Source organism: Xiphophorus couchianus, chromosome 15 (assembly GCF_001444195.1).
Source record: "Xiphophorus couchianus chromosome 15, X_couchianus-1.0, whole genome shotgun sequence".
NCBI classification, from domain to species: domain Eukaryota; kingdom Metazoa; phylum Chordata; class Actinopteri; order Cyprinodontiformes; family Poeciliidae; genus Xiphophorus; species Xiphophorus couchianus.
Window position 1 is genome coordinate 21,622,232 of NC_040242.1, and position 27,760 is coordinate 21,649,991.

Below are 27,760 nucleotides of genomic sequence, written 5' to 3' on the forward strand. Positions count from 1 at the left end.
TTAAAACTAAAGTTTTAGAGAAATTTAATGTGGATGCATTAGTAACAAATGAGTCAACTTTACTTTTGTTGTGGTTGAACCATTATATCACGTAAGGATTTTCCTCCATGCGCTTCTGACCAAGTAAATGTAGGGTTTGATGGCTTGCTGCTAATTGAAATGATTAAGTTTGCCGTCTCTTCTTATCTGTTTGAACCAGAGATCGAAGGAATAATCTCCATTTCACTTTGGGGGAGAGTTCAAACCACACTTGCTGATGCTGAGCTTGAACTGATTCTTGGTGCATCCAGGCTCAGTGCAGCCAGTGGTCATGGAAGGACAGGTCACTACAGAGCTCACACACACCTGTGTGATTATCAAAACAGACAAAAAAGAAGAAATCCAGCTGAAAGCGACCAATTGTTAGAGCTTGATGTAGATAAAACATAAACCTCTAGAGATGTCATAATAACTGACACTGTTTAACTCTCCTCTTCATTCCAGTATTTGATGATTAGTCCTGATTATTTTGATGATGGCATTTCACAAAATGCCATTTGTGTTGCTTGTTTGCTGATCCCAACATAATTATTATGTTTCTATCATGTAAAAATCATTGAAGTCTCTTCTTCTTGACATGTGCTGCACCAAGAAACCCGACCCGACTTGCTCAAACTTTACCTTGTAATTAAAAATGCATCATAGTGGCCTGTAAACCTGACTCAGTCACATCTAGGAACTGGACTGGAACAAAATTGAAGCAGTTAAATATCAGAAATTTGTAAACTTGTAAAACATTTGACCTGAGTCAATGTTGAGGAAATGCATGTAATTTTCTGATTCCAATCAAAATAAAAACTAAAAATAAAAAAAGTAATTGTTGTTTAACATAATTTTTGAATGTTTCTAGTTTTAAACACACACAAATATGCATTATGGGTATATACATACAAGTTAGCCACTCACAATGTTTCTTTTGGTCTAAATTCACCCAATTTCTTTTCAAACCTGCAATAATATCTAACCTTGACTTCTTCATGAATTTGTTCCTCTCATTTCATCACATCTAACTTAACCGTACTCTGTAGGAGTGAATTTCTGCTCTTCAAACTTACTAAAATGTCAGGAGCTACTTGATCTTCAACTTTTAGGCAGAATAAACCTCTTGAGATCAAAGATCTCTTACATGTCCTGATGATGTCAAACCCTAAATCAACTTAAACAGTGCCTTAGTCTTTCTGCAGTTCAGATATCTCTCCTGCCTGACCGCTCTCCATCAGGCTTTCATCCTCCTCTGGATCATCTGGAGAGTGTTGATCTCCACTCTCTCTCTCTCCTGAACTTCAAACAACCACCTTCACTTCACACCAGAACCTGATCTGCTCCTCCCACGCTTTTCTCAGCCTCAAGTCTCAGTCAGCTCCTCCTCACTGAAAATATTCACATCAGTCAACTCAGCCAGACGAGGAATAACTTCCCTCTCCTGCTCCAGATGAAATCGTTCCTGAGGAGACGCAGATCTTCATCACGTTTCTCCCTGTATACATAAATCCTTTAAATGCCTAATTCTGCATGTGGGCCAGGAAATTAAATCCCAATTTTGGTAGTTTTTATATTTGCTTAGTGATTTTACGATATTTGATCTGCAAGGATTATATAAATGTGCAGAGCCATGGTGTCCATCTGTAGTTTTTTGGTTTTTTTTGTGGTTTTTTTAAACCTAAGCAGTTACTGAAACTGAAAACTATTTGCATCATTTTCACCAGCTTCACAATCACAGCCCCGTCGCCATGACGTCAAGTTCAGGACAGGCTCAGCCCGTCATTAAAGTTCCTAAGCAAACTTCCAGCACAGCTTTGACTGCAAGCCGATGGCAAAAAACTAATTAAAAGTTCCATTCATCACAATGTAAATGAGTTACACGATCACACAATAATGGAGTGCAGTGTGAGTAATGAGAAAGATTAGAGAATGTTTTAATAAAATCTGTCAAAAGAGCCCAGGGAAAAGCATCAAAGTCAGAGTTAAAGTTTGCAGATTAGGTTCTGCTTAATGACACCTTGATACTGAGATTAGAATGATTAACTGTGGCAACATTTCTGTATAAATGTTTTATTTTCGCAGACCAGCGGAACCTGGTGGGTGGCTGTAGTGTATGGAGGTATGTTTGGTACAAACGTGTTGGTGTCTTGTAACTGAAGTTGCAGTGAGAACGTAAAATCTAATAGGAATTTTGTAATTGTAGATTTTTTTTTCTTTTGTCTTTTACCAAAACCAAACACTTACACCTCCTCAAAAGTTTAAGTGCAGGCACACAACTTGTATTGTGAAAAAGTCCTACACTTAAAGTTTTGCCCCAAAAACGATCCAGAAGAAATGGTGTCAGGGGAGGGAGGTAAATTAACTTGTGAATATTCCTTTATCACTCACAGACACAAAACTACTCCATCCTAAAAGTCACAAAATGTTCTAATGTTTTTTGTTCCACTCAGTCCGGTACTGAATTAGTGGTCCAGCCTTCGTATGAAGACTAACCGAACCACATCCTCCTGCGATTAGTTAAAATGCGGTCAGGTGTTTGGGTTTAGATGTTTACAGGTGCGCTCTGTGTTGGGCTGCGGTTGCCTCTGGTTACATCTTGTATTAGTTAGTGCTGTGCCTTGTTGTTATTTAGGTATATGTTGTTTGTCTTTGTGGTTTCTCAGTCCTTTGTTGTTTTTCTCTCTTTCTGCAGGCGTAGAAGCAGACGTCTTGTGTTCTCTTTATCCTTCTGTCTCTCCTCTACTCTTATCTCCTTCTTTCACTTTAAACTTTTGACCCTGCCTTTCTCACTTTCGTTTTTGTTTTTCCTCTTCTTTTCCTTCTTCCTGTCCACTACATGTGAAATAAAAAAAAAGCAATTTCCGATTAAGTTGTTTTTTTATGTATGTTAAGTGCAGCTTTATAGAGAACGCTGTAATGATCCACACAGATAACAATTCTGAGGGCCACACAGAATAGTGGCCCTCAGAATTGTAAAACCAAACCAAACAAAATCAGTAAATTCTTGAGTTTCCCTTTAGGAACCTTTATTACTGCCTATTTTAGTCGTTCAAAAACTAAATATACATTAAGATGTATCAATGTGCTCGGTGGAAAGTTTCTTGGCGCTGTCTCAGAATCTCAGCATCTCCTTCCTCATACAGTCAATCAGCTTTGCTGATTTTGTGATGAAGCCAGAAATAGACAGGAGGTCTGCTGCATGGACATGCTGTACAGGATATTAAAAACATCAGAGAAATGGGTTCAACCTCACTTCAAGTGCATTATTAATATCAACTCTGCTTTAATAACACAACATAGCTTTGGTTGCCGCACAGATACAACATAATACAGTATTCTAGACTGGCTTCCTGTTTGCAGAAACAGAAAATGACCATGAAAGTAAGAAAAACGGGTGGAAAAAATCTGTTAGTCAAAGGCTAATGGCAAAAATGGTTCTGTTAGCATCTTCCTGTTTGATTTTCTTTCAACAATAGCTAGAATAATAATAATAATAATAATAATAATAATAATAATAATAATAATAATAATAATAAAAGAAAAAACCTCTAAAGAATGTGAATATTTTTAGTGTGTCGTATTTGTTCGTTAAAATCCTAAAACGCTCAACTTTACATTTTAATAAGCTGCTGCTACTTTTCAATGCTTTACTGCGAACTAGCCTTTCATTTTCTCCGAGGACAAGTTGACATGTTTGCAGATTTGTGATCATGGAGAAAATGCGAGAGCTATGCAGCATTCATAAACACAAATAGCTCCGCGTCTTTGAGGACGTCGCAGAGGTTTCCTGTAGAAGGGGTCAGGGGTCAGGACAGTAATTCCTTATGAGAGGAGAGAGCAGGGGGGCTGCTAAACATGTCATTCTCTGTTACGCAGCAGAGAAGAAACAAGCCGAGGCGCAGAGAAGGAGAAACAAAGACTGAAACAGAATAAAGGGAGAGGCGGGGAGAGACTGGGGAGGGGGGCAAGGCAGCGAGCCAGAGGAAGAGTTAGAGAAGAAAGCGAGGATCAGAAGGAAAGGATAGAGAGTTTGACTCTGGGAAAGAGAAGAGAGGCACACTGATAGGCTGAGGAAGCAAGTACAGATGGAGTGACGGAAGAGAGCGCAGTCCTCGACTGAAACACGCGGCAGAATGTTGGGATTAATGGAGACATGCTGAGGAGGAGAGGCGGCAGATAGGCAGCTGTGCTGACTGGACCCGTTCTTTTGTCAAAGGAAGAGGAAAGATGAAAGATCCCTTTCAAACCTGGCCAGCGAGCGCGCGCGCGCGCACACACACACACACACACACACACACACACACACACACACAGCAGGCGAGCCATCTGGAAGGGTGTCATTAGCCAGGCTTCACAGAGACGCAGAGGCAGGAAGGGTGAGAGGAGCTGCAGGCTGCAGGGCCACCAGATCACTGACAAGAACAATCAGGAGAAAACAGCTTAGCTGCTAATATTAACTATTATCCTCACACACACACACACACATACACACACACACACAGACACACACACACAGTACAGGACGCATTCAGGGATTATTACAGCCCTGCAACCAGGTTTCATTTTAGTAAACGATTAGTCTGACGATTGATTGGATTTAAAAAATATTTGCACATTTTCATCACTTAAGCCTGTTTTGAAGAAAAACAACATTACAAATACATTAATAGACATGAAAAACAAATTCCCTAAAATGCAACATGTTCTTTGTTGAACATGTTCTTTGAGAGAAAAGAGAGAAACGGGCCGCATTCTGCTCATTTCTCTGTTTTGCCCTCATTCTTTATCAGTGGTGCAACTGATTCTTATACTAAATATTAATCTATCAGTCATTCTGATGATTTATCGATTGATCAGATAAAAAAACGAGTAGCTACATTTTGCAGATTTTTGATTTAACTTTTTGCATTTTTTATGCAAATTCATATTACATTGCAAGATGCAAATAATCAAAATGCTCAGTTCCTTTTTTAAAAATAAGAAGATGAATATTTAAATGCAACGTCAGGGTTCCTTTAGTTTGATCATTTGTATGGAAGGATGAGTCTGCAGCTAAAAAACAAATATTTCTGAGATCAGCGTGTGAAAGGCTCAGTACTTTCTGATTGATTTAACATCAATACTTCTGATCTGCCGATTACCTTTTTTAGATTAACCAGTTAATAAATTGATAGCAAAAGGGGCTAAGAAATTGTTTTTATTTTACATAATATGTACCAAGTGAAGCTAAAACTGACACTTGATGAGTTCTGGGTTGAATATATTTACACACAAAAGTTGCTGTTTTTTTGTTGTTGTTTTTTACTTAAATGCAAAATGTGTTGATTATTTGTACAGTTTTGACCTAATCAATGCTCTGAGGGTGATGTCCTTTCAGCAAATGACCTTTCTTAGAGTCTGTGTTCTCAGTCACATTAATCTGTCTAATCATGATTAGTCCGATGAATCATTTCAGGCCTAATTGTTACACATAAAATCAGAATGAAAAGTTGAAAACATAGGAGTGAGGCTAACTAGAATTGCTTGTGAATGCAAAGCCTGTGTGGTGGAGCTCCAGTGGCAGCTATACTAGCTCCTGGTAAGGTGAGCACTACTAACTCCTGCAGTTCAGACTGTCGCCCTGTCAAATATTGGTGCTGCAAGAGAACGTTCCTGCTATCTGTTTCTCATTCAAAAACTGAAACATAAACACAGCCATCCACGGCGTTGATGTTGACCAAATGAAGACACTTGACCATGAGTGTCACTATAAAACCAGTTTATTTATTTATATATACTGTACAGTATATATATACAGTACAGACCAAACGTTTGGACACACCTTTCTAATTCAATGGGTTTTCTTTATTTTCATGACTATAAGGCAATAAATCCCACTTATTAACCTGACAGGGCAGGTTGACCTATGAAGTGAAAACCATTTCAGGTGACGACCTGTTGAAGCTCATCAAGAAAATGCAGAGTGTGTGCAAAGCAGTAACCACAGCAAAAGGTTGCTACTTTGAAAGAACTAGAATATAAGGGCTATTTTCAGTTATTTTACACTTTTTTGTTTAGTGCATATTTCCACATGTTATTCATAGTTTTGATGCCTTCAGTGTGAATCTACAATGTCAATAGTCATGAAAATAAAGGAAACTCATTGGAATAAAAGGTGTGTCCAAACTCCTGCGACAGACTGGCGACCTGTCCAGGGTGTACCCCGCCTCCCGCCTGGAACGTAGCTGGAGATAGGCACCAGCAACCCTCCCAACCCCATCAGGGACAAGGGTGAACAGAAAATGGATGGATGGATGGATGGTGTGTCCAAACTTTGTGTCTGTACTATATATATATATATATATATATATATATATATATATAGAGAGAGAGAGAGAGAGAGAGATTATGTGGCAGGTCTTAATCGCATGAGAGAGGTTTAATAAATAAAAAAAATCAAAGGAAAATGAGTGACAGAAACAAAAAGAGCAAGGCGTCCATAAACGGAGGAGCAGAGCAGAACTAACAGAGCTGAGGATGACTGGCTGAGAATCTGATGCTCCCACTCAGCCCCCAGCAGATGGCTGTTCATTCAGCGCGGCCAGCTTCCAGAACAAAGTGTTTGTTAACACAGGCCTGGTGCCGTCAGATCAGAGCTGATCGGGATCAGATGGCGTCTTTATTGAGGGGCCTCGTCATCGGCGGGGGTCTCCCAAAAGCTCCTCCGCTAAACGGCTGCCGGGGATGGAGAGACGCTCCCGCTGTGACTGTGGAGGAAACCCGTTCGCCCCAGACTGTGACCGGAAGTGACCGTCTGCATGGGAGCGCCAGAGCCACTTCGGCAAGCACGGCTGGGGAGAGCTTACCTTTCAGAGGGTCGGGAATGTTTTGATTAGGCCATCAATACATCCAGCAACTGCTGAAACGTTGGGGAAATTAACTCATTTACATTTTACCTTTAACATTAAAGACAAATAGCAGTAACACCAGCAGTAAAATGGTCCATTTTAACAATTTTATCAATGTCTGAGACCAAACATATTGACCCAAAGAATTAAAGCTGCATCATGCAACTTTTATGAAAAGATTTTTTTGTTTGTTTGCACAATTGTTAAAACTGCCACTATGTGGTGACAGTATAACATGAGACAGATGATTTATGAAACAAATTTAGCTCTTCCACATCCTCCCTGTGGTCCTACTGCCATCCGCAGGAATACACCACTCCAGGTCAGAAACGACCAGAGCCAGGAGGAGGGTCTTAGCGCTGTCAATCAAGCTCGTGTACACTTGTCTGAAAACTGTCAGGAAATTTAAAGGAAAAACTTCATAAAAACAGCCAAAAGCTGTGTTTCCATAGACCATAAAATTGCACAATTTGACATTACAAAAGTAAATTCCCTTCAGATTTTGAAAAAAATTGTTTTTCGATTAAAAAGTTTTGGCGCTAAGATGAGGTAGGGTTTTTTGGCCGTATCAAAATTGGTTTATTTCACAAAGCTGCAATGGAAACACTGTTTTCACATCACGAGTCACATGATCAACAACTGAATGTTGCTACTGGTTAAAACCATGAGGAAGAAGACAACAGACTGGAGGAGGATGGTGCAGCATGTTTTTTTTAATGACTTATCACATTAACAAATTTATTCCCATGTGATTTTCATTGCGTTTCTTATTTGATGGAAACAGTGCAATATCAAAATTGTGCTTTCTCGACATTAGTGGAACATTAAAAAAAGGTTTGCGAATAACTGTAATGGAAACGCTGCATGGAAGTGAGGAATCCATCAGAATCTGAGAAGCAGAAATAGCAGGAGAGACAGGTGAGCAGCAGGAGTGTGATAATAACACACACAGATCGGATGAACGGTTCAATATTTGGTGAATGTGAACGCAGTGGAAATGGGGGAGGAGACTAACAAATATAAACTGAGACTAAAAAGAATCAAAAAGAAAAACAGGCCTGATAGTTTAAGAAAAATGAATGCAAGTACGCAAAAGACAGAACACTAGGATAATCAATGAAGCTAAACATGAAGAAGGGAAGAAATCTGGTAACAATAAATAATTAGAAACAACATGGCTGAAACAATTCATCAGGATTAATGGATTATTGAAATAATTGTCAGCTAGTTTCGAAATCAATAAATCATAAACTGGAGTACACAGATTCAAAAAAAAAGCAATTTTCTTAAATAGCAGCACACTCAAAACTGACACATACAAAATATGTCTATATACATATATGTATACAAAAAATGTACACATTTTGCATTTTAGATAAAAAAAAACCACTTTGTCTGTTACATCTGTTCTACACAGAACAGATTTCTTTAAGTGGCCGTTTCAGTTTTATCTGGTTCAAATACTGTAAAAACAAAACAGAAAAACTTTTACTAAGCGTCTTCTGCTATCCAGTTATTAATAATCTCTACACACGAGCAGAAAGCGCCGAGATCTTCATATTTTGACAGATGTTTTTTTTTTTTTTTTTTGCTGCAGATGCACCCTTTACTAAATGATTAAACATTCACTAATGCTGATATTGCATTTAAACTTTTTTATTATTATTATTTATTCAAAAGGGAATTGGATTGTTTATATGGATCTTGCAATGTCTGTAATATTGTACAAGAAAGAAAGGCTAAAGGTTCATTTAAAAATCTTCAGAATGTGCCATTTTTGTCATTGGATTAATCAATTATTCATCAGAATAATCGATAGATTAATCAATTAATAATATAGTCATTAGTTGCAGACCTAATAAACAATATTAAGTAGAGAAATTAGCAGATTATGCCAAGACCATACATGGATAACCCACAACAAATATGATCAAACAAAAACCAAAACCCAAACACGCCTGGATGTGACACAGAGTACACTTTTCCTGGGTTATTAGTTTTATATATTTGGTTTTTTTTCACAAATAGCAATCATTCATTTCAGCACATGCTTTGATCTTTTTTTTTTTCCAGTTTTCCAAAAGCCTGAATCACCTAACACATTCTGTTTGTTCCAGCTGCACAGAGACAAAACTTCAGGAGTGTTTTATATTTCGTGTAGCTTTGTTACTCCAGGGTAGCCGTGGTTTTTTTCTCAGAGAGGTTTTAGGAGTGTATCGGTGTGTGTTAATGCATCGGCTCTGTTTTGAAGCGTTCGCTCTCGTCCTCCAGCTAGAGCAGCATGGCGCCTCCATCCATCTGCTGCTTAGGCGTCTGCCTCACAGATCCAGTAATGAGGCGCTCCTGGGCCCGTTCCCATCAGACAGATGTTGACTGTAGCGACGCTCTGAGTCCCCATGCACCGGTTCCCGCTGCTAAGTCCCATCAACCACAGTCTATTTAAAGGAGGACTTTGATTGTTCCCCGGAGACTAAACGGGCTCATCCCGAGTCGGACCCCCGCGCCGTGTTTCCTCTCAGGTTAACTATAGGAACACCAAGTCTACAGGGGACCATAATGAGCCACTCATCATCACCATGGCAATAAGAAGCTGGAAAGGCTTTCTGTCAAACGTGGCTCAACAGCATCACCCACTGGACAGCTAAGAATTGTTCAGTAATGAGGTTCATCACAGCTCAAAATTCTGAACAGACACCAGTTAAATTATTTACAGGTAAATTAAGTCACTCCAATACTTATTGGAACCTGATTTCTTATTGGCAGAATGTCATGGGAACAATTAGCAGCACCCTTGGTCTTGACACCTACACTGGGATTCCTTAACTTCTTGGATTATAAAGCCAAAATAGGAACAAAAAAAGAACAATGGATAAATACAGCCCTCGCCACAGCCAGGCGGGTCATATTAAGACACTGGAAGGATTAAGCTAACCACCTATATGGAATGGTTCATGACACTCTCAGAGACCACCCTGTTGTGACCGGCTCATCCACAAGCTACACTGTCAGATAGAGGTGAATGAGAGCATGTGGGAACCTTTCTTAAAACTAGAGACGAAAGACTCAAATGCTACTGGTCCATATTAAAAGATGCAGTGTGTGTGTGTGTTGTTGTTTTTTTTTTATTTATTCCCTTTTAAATCCAGCTGCTGGCTGAGGGAAAGGAAAGTATGGGAGAGGTGTGTGTGCCTTACAGTATTCATACTGAACGTCAGATGCTGCATTCCACACAGATTTAGCCGAGAATGATTCTATTAGCTAACTTAGTTTATACCTGAAAGTTTTTTTTAAAGCTGAATGAAGAGAAAACTGAAAGAATTGTCTCTGACCAGTTACAAGGCTGTAATGGATGGTCTGCGAAATAATGCTGTTAGATTTTAGCAATATTTTTGTTGTTATTTTTTTTAGCATGATTCTTATTGGAATTAGAAATAATATTAGGTTTACATTAAAAGTCCCTTCAGAAAAGCATCAATTGCCAATTTTATGGAGATTTCCTCCTTGATAACCCAACAAGTTTTGAAGATGCACTCAAGACCTACCAGAATCTTTCAAAGATTCTTCGAGAAAATAAGAATAATTCTGTACCAGTGGAAGTGTTTCTGACACCACTGAAGAAATACGACTCAATCGCTCCTGCAGTAATGGAGGAAATCTGTGAAGGGCTAATCACTAAAGCACAAGATGTGTTTGAAGATCTGAGCCAATTTGACATAAGATGCAATGAAGTTCTGGAGGACACATCGCTGAAGAACTTAACCCATATTTAAAATAATGTCATGAAGTGGTGGTGTGAGTGGTGAGGCAGACGCAGCAGACCCAGGACGAGATGAATAAGGTGATTTAATGGTGAAAATAATCCAGAAAGTCCAATAAACCTGGCAGCACAGCTGAGCGGAAGCTAAGGCTCAACACTGGTAGCAAACAGGATATATTAATGGACAGCTGACGGAGACGACACATACGACAAGCCAAATGAGACAAGGACCCAACGAGGAACAAAGAACACAGGTGGGGTTAAATACACTGAGGGAACGAGAAACACCTGGGAACAATCAAGGAGAAGACAGGACAACACAGAGACTCAGAAGACACCGAAACTTAAAATAAACACACAGAAAACTCAAATCCTGACAGTATCCCCCCCCCCAAGGGCGGCTCCCAGACGCCCAAAAAAAAAAAACAAGTCCGAAACAAACAAGGGTGGGCGGAGGGACCCTGGATGGGGATCCAGAGTCCAAAATACAACAAAAAATAACCCAACAGGGTGGGCAGAGGCGCAGGAACCGGCCAAGAGTCTAAAACTAAAAATAACCCAGCCCAACCAGGGTGGGCGGAGACGCAGGAGGCCAAACACATGGGGAAGGTCTGGTGGGCGTCCGTGGCGCAGGAGGAGGGACCCACAGAGAAGGTCCGGCGGGCGACGTCGCCGCAGGGGCCGGGCCACAGGAGGCGGGTCCGGCGGGCGACAGGGGTCGAACTCCTGGAGGCAAAGGTGGAGCTCTGAGGCCTCCTAGAGGCGGCAACGAAGAGTCTCTGGGGGACTCGGGAGGAGCACCTAAGGAGAGGAGACTCGGAAAGGGCACTAGGGGGTGACAAAGTAACACTAGGGGACAACGAAGAAACACTAGAAACACTAGGAAATGAGTAGGGAGCACAAGGAAACTCGGAGGAGGGACTAGGAAACAACGAGGAAACAATAGGGAACTCAGAGGAGGCACTGGGAACCTCAGAGGAAGCACTAGGGAAATCGGAAAGGACACTAGGAAACTCGGAGGGAACACTAGGGACAACAAGGGAACACTAGGAGCACTAACAGGGGCTGGCCACGCCACCAGCCTAGTCGCCTGATGGCCAGATGCCAGCCTGGTCATCTGGAAGCCCATATAGACACAGGGACTGAGGCTGGTGCGCCGGCTGGAGCGGGCTCGGGAGCGCCGGCTGGAAGTGCTGGTCCCTGTCATGATCCATGTTCTGTCCTGTCTATGCTGTGCATTAACACTCATTCAGTTCACCTGCCATGCCTGCTGATTGCTTACCTGTTCCACCTGGTCCCTGTCCTACTTAAACTCCTCTCAGCCTCTGCCTCCTTGCCAGATTATTGACAGCCACGAGCCAGTAGAGATCCAGCGTTTCCTTAAAAGCCTTCAGTGTTTCTTTGACCCTTTTCTATCCACGGATTGACCCCCCCTGCCAAGCCCTTCACGGATCCCAACTGTTCTGGATTTCTGGACCCTGACCCAAGCTTTGCCTTGCGACCATCGACTATTGCCTGCCCCTCAAGCTAAGTTTGCTCTCTCCGCTCTCCTGTGTATGACCTCTGCCGGATTATCGTCTTAGTCTCTTCCTGGGTTCTCTGCACTACAGGTCAGTTAAGCTGAACATTTCTAAGTTACCCCTCCATCAGTGCATCACCAGCTTCTCTCCTCCATTCTCAGTGCTGTGTTAGATGACCACATCCTGAGCCGCACCAGTATCTGAAAATTTAATTAAACTTTTTTTCCTTTGCAACTCCTGTGTGTGGTTGAATTTCCTGGTCCCCACCCAGTGTCCTTACAGTCCCGGAGACGCTGGAGCTGGGCTGACAGAGAGATAGTCCGGCTTGGGAGGCAGAGGGTTGCCTTTCAGCACGGCAATAGCTGTCAGGCGCTCCCCCTCTGCCTCCTGCTCCAACTCCTCCAGCCCCAGGTGCGGAAGTCGCGGGATCCAGTAGTCCAGCAGTAGAACAAGTCAAGTGGCAATTCCCAGGCGCTGAAGGGCGGAGTAAGGTTTGGCCACCTCCTCGACATAGTTCTAATCCTGCTGGATCCATTTTTGAGAGAGCCTCACCGATTGGTCTGGTTGGGTCCTTCTATCATGAAGTGGTGGTGTGAGTGGTGAGGCAGACGCAGCAGACCCAGGACGAGATGAATAAGGTGATTTAATGGTGAAAATAATCCAGAAAGTCCAATAAACCTGGCAGCACAGCTGAGCGGAAGCTAAGGCTCAACACTGGTAGCAAACAGGATATACCAATGGACAGCTGACGGAGACGACACATACGACAAGCCAAATGAGACAAGGACCCGACAAGGAACAAAGAACACAGGTGGGGTTAAATACACTGAGGGAACGAGTAACACCTGGGAACAATCAAGGGGAAGACAGGACAACACAGAGACTCAGAAGACACCAAAATTTAAAATAAACACACAGAAAACTCAAATCCTGACAAATAATGTGCTGAAATTTTCAAACCTTTGCAAAAAGTATGAAAAGCACCTCTGAGGTATCATTAAGGAAATATTTCCTTTGATTTGCGCAGGAAAAGAAAACGATAGTTTGGTTGAAAAACTGTTTGACGACTGAAACAAGTCACCATTCAGTCATGACAATTTAGATAAGTGGATGTCAGACAAAGAGGCAGAGGTTACTGCCCTCGAGATCTGTCTGGGTGCAATGGAGGGCATTAAAATCATCTCCAATGAGCGCCAGCTGAAAGAAGTTTTTTCTCAAGATGTGGTCCACACTCTGTGTTTTACTTTCACTTCTCTGGAGCAGGCCCTGGACCCTTACCTCGATCAGTTGGAGAATTCCCTTCATTCACATGATATGCCTGGCTTCAAGCAAGTCTCTGCACCTAAACAAAACCAGTGGTACCATTCAAACAGTTTGATTCACGAACTCAGGAGCAAAGCCCAAGATTTGCAAAACATGGCCAAAGGCCTGAAGGCCAATGTCAAATTCCATTTCCTTGTAGCCGCCATGCAAAATCCCAAAATTCAAGGAGCAAGCATCTACCATTACAAGCAAGGCAGACTGGTGTCAGAGAATTTTTCAAAGCCAGAAGTCCCAGAAGTGAAGACAATAAGAAACAAAGAAGACCTCATCTTGTGTAAGTTATGTGTCTGCTTTCAGATTCAGCAAACAAGTAAGAAAAATACTCTCGGTTAGAATTACAGCTACTTTGAAAATTAAATCTGTCAAAGTAAACTTTTATTTGGTGTCATTCCCAAGGAGTGTTCAATCTTACCTAAGATAAGCTATCTGCAATATTCAACAAGATGTGACAAACTGTTTTTCGGTGTTTAATTAACAGATTGTCCTTTTGTTTTTCCACCAGACGCCTGTGATCTGACACTCGACCCAAACACAGCAAATTATTATCTCATTTTTTCAGAAGAAAACAAAAAGGCAGAATGTACATCAACATGGCAATACTGTCCTGATCACCCAGATAAGTTTAATAAGCCTCAGGTTCTGTGTAAGGAAGCTGTTACTGGGAGGTGGAGTGGCGTGAGGCTTCTTACGTCAGTGTAGGTGTTGCATACAAATCAATTGAAAGGAAAGGTTTGTGCCTTGGGGAGGAAGACAAGTCTTGGTATTTTGGCCAAAATAGTGGGTTTAGGCTTGGCGCAATGGCGAATTATGGAGCGGCGGAGCTCCTGCTGGTGGCTGCAGAATCATTGGAGTGTATCTGGATTTGAAAGGTGGCCCACTGTCTTTCTACAAGGTGTCATGTGACAAATTAGAGCACCTCTACACCTTTAAAATGACATTCACTGACCATGTTTATCCAGGTTTCTACATTTATTCAGCCAACAATTACTGCAGACTAAGTCCTGCCCATTAGCGTTGCAGATGAGAAACAATCTGCCTAGCTTGGCTCTGAGGATCAGCAGAGGCATTTTTCTGCTCTTGACCTCCACTTAAACCCTACATAGTTTATAATCCTGATAGAGTAAGACTGAGGCTAGCATTTTTCCAGTAGATGATGATTTATGATGATGAGCTCCTAGTCTTGGAGGTTAGAAGGTCTCCCTGTCACCACCTTAATCTATAGCTGCATTCTCAGGTTTTCTCTCTGTTCAATTTGGAACTCCTGCTGTGCCGCTCCAAAACATCAATATTAGTTCTAGATGGAAAAAAAAAAACATTTTGGTAAAATTAAAAGATTATGTCAACCCTAAATCTGCCATGGGGAAACATTATTTTGAGCTCAACTGTATCTTGTCACATAGTCCTTAAAAGAATAATACATCATGTTGTTTTCTCAGATATCAAGTTTTGCTTGCAGATCATATTATGGCACAGCTCATGAAATAAAAACACAGAAAAGCACCATAAAAGTGCTGATTGTATTTAATCATTGTTTCTATGGCCAACAGTGAAGTGTGGTTCACTGCTAATTGTCAACCATCAAATCAACAGATGAATAAAGAAGTTATACTTAGTTTTTTTTAAAACATGTTACAGTGAATGCTGAACTTGAAACCTTGGAATAGTTGTTAGAAATTTGTCTTAGTTCAATGTTTACTTGAAGTAGTTTGGATAATGTCCAGTGATCAAAGATTTTTATTGTTTTGACATGAAACTCTGTAGAAAACCCATGAATTAAAGTATAATGTCTATACTTTAATTGATTTCAATTAAAATCAATATTTAAATGATAAATTAAGGAATTTCATTCAAGCGTTTTTTGTTTTTTTTAATTGATACGTCACTTCCTTTAGTGACGTACCCCGGAAAAATACGCAAAAATGAGGTCAAAAGTATAAGTAAATCTTATATTAAAAAGAAATGGCAGGAACGATGGGATAGAGAAGACAATGCAAGATTTTTTTTATGGCATTCAAAAAAAAGTTGGGGAATGTAGGAAAGGTAATAGGAATAAAAAAAGAAGAGGATGTTATATCCAGATTTGGGCATACGGGGTTAAATAGTACTCTGAAAATAATTAACAAACATAGTACAGGTTTGTGTAGATATTGTGGAGAGTCAGAAACAATACAGCATATTTTTCTAGAATGTAATAAATATAATCAGAAAAGAGAGGTGTTAATCAGAGAGTTAAATAGAAACAAAAATAAATTAGATATTAGAAATTTGCTGCAAAAATCGTCTGAGGATGTAGTGTTCAGCAACATTTTTAGTTTTCTTTAGGAGGACAGGAATTATGGGAAGATTATAGTGGGTTTGCATCTGGTTCATACTCCAGTCTGGAAGGTGGCGGTAATGCACCTACAAGTTGTTTGCCAACCGCCATAAAACAAGAAGAAGAAGAAGACGTCGTTCCCCGGATTTTGCTTCCGGTGCAAATGGTATGTAAGCATGGCCGACAACGAGTAAGTATTAGTTGTGTTTTATATCTAAATCCATCCTGGGTTCTGTTGTAAGTTTTCGTTGTTCTGTGCCCTTACGAACAGATTTCCCTTGACTAAGTGGTTAAAAAAATAATTATTTATGGCTAGATGATGCTTAAAATCAGTAAATTTGGCGTCTAATTTTGAACCGCACCATATGACGCTCGGATTCTACATTTTGTAAATATCGTGAGAAAAATAAATTGATGTCGCTATATACTGGCTATAATGTGATCGCGACTAATGTTGCATAACTTGTGTCGCTCGGGTAGTTACCAAAAAATCTTATTTTGTGAAACTAAGGTGACCAGATTTCTAAGACTAAATTTGGGGACATTTCTACGGAGCCCTCTAAGGGACATGAGACATTTTTTTCTTTTGCGTTCCCTCGCAATACTGTACTGATCAGTTCATGCGGCATAATTGAACACTGTAAGCCTTTCTTATGGTGGCCGCCGTACTTTGTGCTTTAATATAAGGTTATGTGAGTTTTTTCCATGAATGTTAACATCTCGTTGTGAAATATCTGAAGTTTTATATCTTATATCACTACAAACCTATGATATGAACAGAAACCTTCCGTAAGTAGGAAAGAAATAAAAATACATCCTAATTTGGACTATTTTTGAGTTATTATCGCGGGTAATAAATCATCTGACAGTTTTGATTGTGTCTCTGTTTTGCTGGTTGACTGAATGGGTTAAAGGCCGTTTTCATGTTCAGTTCCATCTCAACCTTAACAGACATAAACATGCAGTGAATAAATTCGACTTTCAATCCGTTTTTTGCACCAAAGACTTAATAATAATAAACACGTTTTATTATTAAAAACACGACCAACTAATGATGGTAAAGGGCCGCACTGGGTTAACTCGGGGAATCTCATCTGTCTGTGTATCAATCAACTCTAAACCTTTTCTTTGTTCTGTCACAATTATCGATTTATTCCATTTTGATTATCGTGCTCCAAACTTTACAAGGACTGAAAGCCTTTTGGGGGTTTTTTGCCCGATTTTTTCTTTACGACAATCTTACAACGTCCTGCAGTGTGTTACCTGGTGTGTTATGTTTTCTTGGCCTGATTATCGCAGCCTGTGGGGTTTTTCCTGACTGGGAGGAGAACGCAGCCTGTTGAATGTGACAGGTAGCCAATCAGAAAGCGCAGTGACGTAAGAACAGAGAGGAATCCTAAACCGTTGACATGGCAACTGAGAGTCCGGTGGACATCAGAGGTGATATATACAAATGACCTTTACATATAGTAATAAACATTTCCACATATGTTTATTATATGTGGTTATGTTTATTCAGTTAAAGATGTGAACAAACAAACATAACTCACCTCCAAATCATAGTGCAGCAAATAGAGCGGCTGCTCCGCCATCTTTTATCAAACGCCTTTTCTTTTTGTTTCGTCTTTTAAAATGAGCCACAAACTATCACTGCTGCTTCCACATCGTCATCTGTGTTTGATTATTCTAAATTCGCGCATGGTGTGTTGGGGGTTTTACTAGATTTTCTTCTGGAATCGGTTCTGTGGTGTGTTGCTCCTGCCGTGTGGCTGGACACACGAACCGATTGAACCTGTTGGACTTTTATCGGCTCTGTGGTCACTGAGGTTTGGAAAATCGGCCGACAATCCTTAAATCGTGCCGTGTGAACCAGACTTAAAACTCACAAGCTCTACTCCTCTCATCTCGTCTCGACCGCTGCCCTAACGCTCTGAGTCTGGTCGCTATGGTAACGTTTACATATCCCTTCAAAATAAGATACAGATGCGCCACAAAAACAGAGCATTTTACTTTCGTGAAAATTTTAACTCACGATAACGACTAATGGGAGCCCTGAGCTTGTTTCTCTGCAACCAGCTACGATTATTTGTTAGCATGTAAGATATGAATCTAGTTGAAATCTTAACCACTTTCTGTCAGGGACAGTGCAGCTAGGCCTGTCGCGATAAACGATAAATCGATTAATCGTACGATAAATTAAAACTATCGACGTCATTTCAATTATCGGCATTATCGTCTCTTTTTCTTTCTGTTAATGACACCGAATGAAAAAAGGCTCAACTCCGGTGCTCTCCACTGACCCTCCCTTCCTCATTTCCTCAGTGTAAAGCCCAACGCACATGACACGATCTTAGAGCTGTCGGCCCATTTTCAAACCCTGACAGATCACACATTAGCCGACAGAAATCCTAGGTATAACGGTTAGATCGGGTTCGTTCCTGCCGTGTGGTGTCCAACAATGGGCACAAAATAATGGCTACACGTCCAGTGAACTAATTTTAAAACCAGGCATTAATCAATGCTTTACTACAATCTACCTGCAATGCATGTGGCTAGTGTCAGTCCTGACTGAATGAAAATCATTAGAACCTGTTTACGTCACGTTAACGAAGAACAGCTGAAAAGTTACCGGGTTTATCAACTGCAGTAGCAATTTCGCTCCAACTCCTCCTCTTGTCATTTCTATATTCTTTGCATGTTAAATAAACATTAATGTTGTTTCCACATATCATCTCCAATGTCCGCTGGACTTAAGGTTGCGCCGTGTCAGCTGTTTGGGATTCCCCGATGTAATTTCCCCTCAGAGGAGAATCCTCGCTTTCTGATTGGCTACCTGTCACATTCAACAGGCTGCGTTAAGATCCCAGTCGGGGAAAAAACCTGATTTAGATCAGAGCGGCAACGAGGATCTACAGTAACACACCACACAATCTTAGAAAGACCAACTTTCTAAGATTGTTGTAAGGGGAAAAATAGGAGCAATAAAATCATGTAGTGTGAATTATTGCATCAGGTAGTCGATGTGCCCATCTTCTCTATTTAAATCTAATTATTACTGAAGGGCAACATAATATACAGACTTCATAATCTGCACTCTTTTGGTTGAATGCAGTATTTATTTACACTTTGGCTTTATGTTGTTTAGGTTTTATCAAGTACATTTTTTGTTAATGGAGACTGAGAATCCATTTTGTTTTTGGTTGTTTTGTTTATTTTGTTTATCAGCTCCAGTGTTAAATATTCTTTTGAAAATAAAGTGTATCTATCTTTGGCAGGAAATCACATGCATTATTACGTCATTTACATTAAATCAGTGTAAAAAGGTCTTCAAACAATATTATCGTTTATCGCAATAATTTTTTGAGACAATTAATCGCTGAGCAAAATTTGCTATCGTGACAGGCCTAAGTGCAGCTAAACATTATACTAAAACTACAAACATCATTATCTGTCAGCACAGAGAAATTTTAAAGTGTGGAAGGTACACATTTACACATGCAAAGTACAAATAGACTTGCACAAACTTGCTGAGTCGGTACACTGTGCTAAAGAAGCTGCTACACAATAAAAATCTCAGATGACATCTACAGTAATCTATACATATCAAAAACTAGATGCTGTCAATCCCGTTAGTAGCTGCTTCTTCGGCTTGAAAACTCAAGAAAGTAGAGCAATGTCTTACTTTATGTTCTTCACACTTTTTTGAGGAGTTTTACTTCTCCAGCTCTTGTCCACTGGTCTCTGCACAGCCTCTGTGTGCAGAGAGGAGAGGAGGCTAAAAACTTCCTCCAACAACCCCAGTGAAATTTCCAGAGTAACACGTTGACTATGAAGCGCGACTCCTCAGCGTAATAACTTTGAGATGGCACAAATTGTCACATAGTTCCAGTAACGCTACGTGCCTAACTATACGTAAAGGTTCTTGGAAAGAAAGGAGAACGAGAGGGCTCGAATCGGAAAAGCAGTCCTCTAGCTAAAAAAATACGTTACGACAAGTTTACGTTGGATTAGCTCTACATTATACTATGAACGAGCAAAGTTATAAAACTTTCCAGAGCACACGATGCGCATATACCTTCATGAGAATTATAAATACATTCACATTGTGAAAAACAGAGTAACTTGGTACACTGTCCATCCACGCCCAGTACAAATGTCAGTTTAAATTGACTATTTTTGTACAAGGCAAAAACTGGATATAATCACTAATCTAGAAATTCCAAATAGAAGTTAGACAGGTCTAACTTTACCTTCATCAGACGTTCCTCCATCAGACACTCCTCTGGTTTGAAGACTTTCACGAAAGTCTGTGTGTGCTTGGCTGCTGCTGTTTTCTGCGCCATGTTTGCGTGGAGGCAGGAGGAAGAGGCTCTCCTGTAACAGCGCATTCACCAATCAAATGACCGGAGCAGAAACGTCAGCCAATAGAAGCATGGCAAACATAAACTGATAACAGTGACAGGGAATAACGTCTTGTTTTGTATTTAACTTTTTTGTGTTTTGATCATTCCAGGTCAAAGAAGGTGATCAAGCTAGTTCCAGAGTATCTTCTTAAGAAGAGGAAAACATACCAGGCCATCAAGGCCACTCAAGCCAAACTTGCGCTCCTAGAGAAAAGAAAGGTGAGTGGAAAGATGACTCCGATTCCTGGCTTAAAGGAGCTACAGTATATCAGTGTTTGAATTGAGCAAAGTCGTGTAAATTATGCTTGTCAAACAATTGATATTACTGACCTGACCATTGTCTTCGTACACAATTCTTCTGGATTCTCATCTCCCTTCAGTGAACCGTCTGGGATTTCTCCCATTGAGCTCAATTTCTTGAGTAGATGTTTCTACCGGGCCAATCAGAACAGGAGGAGAAGTTGTGAACAATGACTTTGATTTTTAGAATTCTAATCTGCCTGTGTGGAGGAAGTGAACGAAGCCGTTAAGTCCGTGTTGGCCACGCTTCCAAATATGGAACAATTAAAGTGAAAGCAAGCGGAAAGTTGGCTGCTCTTCTTCACTGTTTTCTGCGCCATCGAGGCAGCGATGGCGCCTCCACGCCATCTTTGCTGGCAAAGATGTCTTGACCTTAATCGCCACGATGTTTGGCAAAATTCTCTAGTTGCGTCCGTTAATAGTCATGAAGTAGCTAGGTTAAATGCTAGAGAAGCATTCCATTTCCAGTAAGCTTCATAGCATGACTCACCCCTTACATACCTCACAGCCAAACGTTAGCGATTAGGTAAAATCAGATCCAATTATTTAGAACTTTGACTCCAGGCGGGGAATCGTTTCTCAGTAGCTGCAGCAAGGCGTAGTACAAGGGGCTGGCATTAACCAAGCTAATTCAGACATGTTTGATATTTACAAAATAACCATTCAATGATACTCATTTGTTTGAGCCTAAATATTGAGGGCTGAGAATAAAAGAGCGAGGCGCTGCTAGACGTTTGACACTCTAGCATGCTGAATATGTTCAGAGATGGGACTTTCTTTAGCTGGCAACGCCAAAGGTAAGAAATTATGAAGAGGCGTTTTGTTGAAGGATGTCAGATTTTAGTTTTTCTAACACTAACAACTAAAACATGGACGCCTGAGGTCAATTTTAAAAGTCAGTATAGCTGCTGTATCTGCAATAGTGAAGTTGTAGTTGCACAGCGTTATGATGCTTCCTAGTTGTGAAGTCGTCACTGTGTAGCTCTTTGTTCTACTGTGTATATGAAGTTATACAGAAAAATATCTCAACAGAGACGAGCCCATTGGCTAATAAATAGCAAATTATATAAACGGCTCTTCTATTGCTATTTAATTAGAGGCTAATTGAAAAATGAGTTAACGTTGGTGTAAATATTGGACTACTTTCTTCTCCTTTCCACCGCTGTACCACTCACCTGCATGGTTCTGTTTCCCAGGTAACGAAAGGCAAACCACTCAAGTTCAAGCGTTTGGAGGATTTCTTGAAAGAAAGCCACAAAAAGCACCGAGATGAGACGCGCATCCGAAGGAACGAGCGCAGGCCCCCGGCCCCTCTGCCGCCCGAAAAAAACAAGCTGGCTTTTGCTGTGCGCATCAGAGAGTAAGTACTTCCTCTCAGACATGGGATAACTAAACAAACTCGGGTTATTATAGTTAACTACAACAAACAAAATAACAAAAACTGAAATTTAAAAGACATTTTTGTGAACTGCAATAAATAAAAACGGTTATTAATGGGGGGAAAACTATAACATAACATTTTATAAAACTAAAACATACTGAAATTATAACTACAACATCCTTTGTTTATGTTTGCACTAGTCCTCAAAATGGCGACGGCAAAAGTTTGGAGAAAGCTTCAGTTGGTTGTTCAACAATAACTGAAATCATTTTCTCCTTAGTATTCATTACTCAATCAATTTATACATAATCACAATACTTTGGCTGTTTTGAATTCTGTACCTACAAGTATAAAAAAAACTAAAACTTCTACTACAACTAATAAAAACGAAATATTTAACTGATGAAAACTATAGAGCACATTCTCAAAACTAGTTAAAGTTAACTGAATTAGACAAACAAAAAGTCACAATAAAATGAAACTCAACTACTATGAAAAACCCTAAACTGTTCCATCCTGGTGTGGACTTATAAGTTGAGACTATATTTAGTTTGACTTCTAGTTTAGGTCTAAAAATGGAGGAAAAACCCCATACCTATCTGGATAGGTATGGGGTATAGTACCTGTTTAATAGCCGGATCGTACTTCCTGCTTTACCTTTTGTCGCTGAACAGTCATGTGATTCAGATGGCAGCCAATGGGAGCCGTTGCAGTCTTCATGCAGGCTGCGCCACCATCTGCATGTTATCTTGATCGTACTCATGAGGTTGAACATATGCTGGAGGACCACAACATGTCTTGTTTTGTCTGACAACACTAGCTTCCGTTCACCCCGCCATCAGGTAATGGTCATCACACTTCTGACTAACCGAAGGCGTTGGCTTTGTTCGGACGCGTCGGCAAACACAATCAGATCAATGTCAAACAAACTGCTGCTGCTTCTGCTTTTTGATGATATTGACAGGAACCGTCGCTCTGTGGGATAGTTTTAAGTCCTGGCTTGGAGCTGGGCTGCTGTGGAAGGAAAATCATTCTGGCTACCAATACAAATCCTCCACTATCACGTCTAAGGAAATAAGCACATATTTGCATATCCTTCTACTCACTACAGAGCAATGTAAAACAAAGTGCTCATGACTTAAGCTTATAATACCATAAATACTGAAACATATTTGGTTTAATCCCAACATTCTCAGCTGTTAGAAATAAGGATTGTAGTTATTTCAAAGTGAAAGTTTCAGTTCTTCTTTCTGTTATCAGTCAGTCTGAACATAGAGCAGAACACAGAGTTAATATGCTGAAATATTCATAAAGTTGTATCTTTAAGCAGAACATGACTTCTGTTGGTTTTCCTATCGAAATAATCATCACAGTGTGAATGGTTACGTCGTGGATCATATCAAGGCTCCGGATAAGAACTGTACAATGTTTCAATCAGAGCCATCTACTGAACTGGATATCTATTCCTGATTCGCTTTGTATTTAAATTCAACTGTCTGACCTGGTTGTCCGAGCTTTACTGGAACGTTCCGGAATCAAATGCCAGTCAACCGAACGAGACAAGTGCCAACCAGCAGGAAGGACAGAAACCAAAACCTAAAACATCAGCTGCAGCTTTGTTCATGTCTCAGTCTGGAGTCCGGTCACAGCCACACAGCCGCTCCCACAGCTACAGGTGGCTCTGCTCCACTAACACAGGGGAAACACGGCTTGCTATACACTAAAGTCTCTCTCTTTCTTTTTTTTCTCTCTCTCTTGTGTTCGTAGCCCCGCCCCTTATGCCCTTATACATGTTTGCGCTGCTTTCTCAACAACAACAAAAACAAACATGAGGACCTATCACTACGTCTGTCTAGTAGTCTTTCTACTGTCTTTCTACTGTTTGTTTGATCGCCCACTAAAATCTACTCTGCACTGCAGACTTGATCTGGTTTGTGATATGAAAAGATATTCAGAATGTCATCCATGAAGTGAAAGGAGACTAAACTTTCAGTCTGCTAAAACCGGCTGTTTAAAGTGGGGCCACCAGGGGGCGATAGTGGAGCCTCAGAAAGATGGGCAGAAGATACAAAAGTAACAAACTCAACCCGTTTTTTTAGTCATGAGTATTTAATCTTTTTTTTTCCCCATTAAAATTCAATGATTTTCAGTCATCAAAAAAATATTTATTTAAAGTAATTTATTGAAATATTTGCCATGCTCATCTTTTTGGTTGGCTGCCAGTAATAATAATTATTGAATAGTGTTTAGAAGTGACGGAAAACATTCTAATAACTTTATATATTTTGTATCATTGTCTGTGGGTTTGCTAAGGGCGTCCACGGGCGTCATGGAGCAGAAAGGTTTGGGAATCCTTGTGCTAAATCTGCTTTAGGTGATGGATGAATCCCAGCCATGAATAGAAGGTTTTATATTCAACATTAGTTTTTGTGGCTCTACAGAAATAGACATGTTTATAAATTCTAAGTGTAAATTCAAAGATGTTTTTGAATATGCAAATTAAATGAGACACAGTAGGGATTAAAACCATGGTTTTGGTTCTGGTGTTTTTGTTAAATTATGACAAGGCTGCTGTAATTCCAGTCTGCCACTAGATGTCACCATGGCAAAGCTTTGACTCATTTTTAGTATATAAAGACATCTTCTTCCTTTTTATATTGTCTTACTGTCATCCATCACTAGTTAAAGTTCAGGCCTTTAATAATTCCTGATGAACTTTCACCTTAATCAGCAGAAGAACGCATCTTTAGTCCTCTGCTTCCATCTGGTGGATGCAGGGCATGTCAGCTTGCAAAATGAAAACTGTCAATTTTATATATATTGGCTTTTTTTTCTTTCTTTTTCTTAGCTAAATGCATCAGTACTGCTGTCATTTTTTCTCAATAAAACATGAACTCAAATCTACACTTTATTAAACTTTACTCTCTTTGTTATTAAAATCAGCTTCATTTTCTAATCCTGTAAATTCATATATAAATAGGGATAATCTGTAATTCTCATTTTCTCTGGAATGCTATACTGCTTGCCTGATGATCCAGCTGTACGTTTTTCTCCTTTGGGTTACAAAAACGAAAATCTGCAGGTCAGACATGGCTTAAGTTATATTCCATATGAATTATACTCAGATCCAAACTAAGAGGTGTTAAGAAGTCTTGCATTTAACTCCTTCAAACGTAAAGAAACTCTGTCTATTGATCTGAACAGTGACTGTGGACAGAGACATCTTTATTATTATTTTATTATTATTATAACCTATACTTCATTCTTTTATGCCGTCTATTAAATCCCTGCTGTTGTGTCCTGTTAGGATCAAAGGTATCAGCCCCAAAGTGATGAAGGTGATCCAGATGATGAGGCTGAGGAAGATCTTCAGCGGGACCTTCATTAAGATAAATAAGACCTCCATGGAGATGATGAAGATGGTGGAGCCGTACGTGGCGTGGGGGTGAGTCATCCTGGCCGCTGCGCTGTGACCTCGGTTTCATCTGGGTTTCCATCTGGGTCAGAGTGAACACTGGTGAACCCTTCCAACAGGTTCCCCAACTTGAAGTCTGTCCGCGAGCTGATTCTGAAGAGAGGCCAGACCAGGATCGGCAGGAGGAGGGTTCCCCTCACTGACAACGCCCTCATCGAGGAGCACATGGGTACGGCTCAAATGTGACTTCCCTATTGACCGGTCCTGTCTAGGGAAGCACGATACATCAGCATTAACATCGATGTCAGTCTGTGTCGGTCCACTGGACCACTATTAACAACCAATTCCGGTTTGTGGAGGAGGAGAGTTTTTGTCATGTTATATTTGTTTGGTCATGTGACAGTAGCTGCATTTTCATTGACCATACAATCACCCAATTTGACATTTTGAAAATAAATTTGCTCAATGGAAACATGGCATTTACTTATAAAATAATCTCACGTTTTTTGATGTGAAGTTTGGTCGCTACAATGAGGTGACTTTTCGTCTGCATCAAAATTAGTTTTCACAGAACTGCATTGGAAACACTTTTTTCATCACACAAGTCACGTGGTCAACAACCGACTGTTGACATTGGTGCAACCACCAAAGAAGAAGACGACGGCAACAGGAAGTAGTTGAAGGGTGATGCCATGGCATGATTCTTTTTAGCGATTTATTGCATGAACAAACTTGCGATTTTAATTGCGTTTCTTATTTAATGGAAACACCTCAATTGCAGAATTGTGGTTTTTCTACATTAGCCTAATATTGACAAAGTTCTGCATACTTTTGTAATGGAAACGCAGCAAGTGATGGTGGTTCTGTGCAGGATTGCAAGGAGTTTAACTGAAATATAGAAGCATCATCAGCACTGTGGTTGTTTTTTTCATGGTGTCAAAAGCGTAGGGGGAAGCATAATGTTGGCCATAACAGCAGTAATAATATGGGCCCTCTGTATCAGACCAAATTTTGAGATCTGTCCGTCCCTAATCCTGCTCTTCATATATTCTTCTGTTGTGTTCTATAAAATAAAACAAGCTCTGGCTTCCCTTAAAGTTCTCACTTTCAAGTATTGATGCTCTTTCTGCAAATTCCCCAGCATAGATCCACCATTCCAACGTTTCAGTCCTCACCCACTTCCTTCTTCCTCCTTCAGGTAAAACTGGCATCATCTGCCTGGAGGACCTGATCCACGAAATCTACTCAGTCGGCAAGAGCTTCCGAGCTGCCAACAACTTCCTGTTGCCTTTCAAGCTGTCGGTGCCGCGCCACGCCGCCAGGGATAAAGCCGGACTGCTGAAGGACCTGGGGAACCCCGGCTTCAGAGCCACAGACATCAACTCCATCATCAGACTCCTCAACTAACAAACGCGCACAAGACGTCGGACACTGAGCTCCACCTTAAAGGAAGGCCGTGTTTGTCGCAGAGCAAATGTCAAGAGATGGAGAGAGAGTATTTCTCGGGTCGGATTCTGATCCTGTGTCTGTTTCCCGGTGTTTTGGTGTCGCTCTGCAGCAGCCTGGGAGATAACCCAGTCATGTAAAATAAGGACTTTAGCTTTATTCGTGTTGTTTTGCACAGGTTATGATGTGTCCAGAGAACAAGAACTGAAGCAGAAGAGTTCAGTGGAAAATGGAGACTTTATTATGAACACAGAAACATTCCTCAGTTTGTCAGAGGAGTTTTGTCTGTAATAGATCCAATAAATCAGTCAGGTTCATGACTCTTTACAAACATGTTTACTGTGTTGAGCTGTTTGTATTTTAGTTACACAGTCAATGTAATTTACTGCTAATACAGATACATTTTCATTAAAAAATGACTATACACACAATACAGTGTCATTGTGTGGGCTAGTTGCATTGTGGAAAATGTTGGAAGGTGAATTTTTTTTCTTTTTTGATCACTGTAAAGATTTTCCAAGTAATTTTATGTGAAATGACACAAACCTGAATATTAAAGGGGCAGTATTCTGGGTTTTCTAGGCACATGGTGACATTTTATAACATAATCAAGTAACTAAACCTCCAGTTGATATGAAGATGATATATTAAAATGTTAAATGTGACTTAAAAGAAGTATTACTCCCTAACTTAATGCCTTGAAATTGGGCCTCTGTCTCTTTAAAAACTCCTGCTCTTTCTGAAGCTCCGCCTTCAGGAAGTCATCACAACATGGCTCCTCTATTAACCCTTTAACAATGTTTTTATCAGTGTTGCACTAAGAAGCAGCTGGTATAAAGAGCTCAGCAGATGTGCAGTTTCACCAGGTGTTTGCTAATTGTTTCTGGCTAGTCTGAAGGAGCTGAGTGGGAGAGCCGCAGTGGAAGGCTACTCTGTGAGGCGGAGGCTCGGGAACTGCACCTCCGAGGAGGAACTTTGTCCTTGAAGGAGACA

General features: G+C 40.4%; 2 protein-coding genes across 2 annotated transcripts; both read left to right on the forward strand.

Moving 5' to 3' along the window:
- Positions 1-13,060: 13,060 nt before the first annotated feature.
- LOC114158329 (neoverrucotoxin subunit alpha-like) lies at positions 13,061-14,350 on the forward strand. The gene is made up of 2 exons (XM_028039702.1): positions 13,061-13,782; positions 14,011-14,350. The coding sequence occupies exons 1-2, from the start codon at positions 13,296-13,298 to the stop codon at positions 14,205-14,207; spliced, it is 684 nt and encodes a 227-aa protein (XP_027895503.1). The 5' UTR covers positions 13,061-13,295; the 3' UTR covers positions 14,208-14,350.
- Positions 14,351-15,914: 1,564 nt separating this feature from the next.
- On the forward strand, positions 15,915-27,198 carry rpl7l1 (ribosomal protein L7-like 1). Its single transcript, XM_028040773.1, has 6 exons — positions 15,915-16,012; positions 20,336-20,444; positions 21,722-21,885; positions 25,214-25,351; positions 25,441-25,550; positions 26,520-27,198. Exons 1-6 carry the CDS (start codon positions 15,999-16,001, stop codon positions 26,726-26,728), a joined length of 744 nt encoding a protein of 247 aa, XP_027896574.1. The 5' UTR covers positions 15,915-15,998; the 3' UTR covers positions 26,729-27,198.
- The last annotated feature ends 562 nt before the right edge of the window (positions 27,199-27,760 follow it).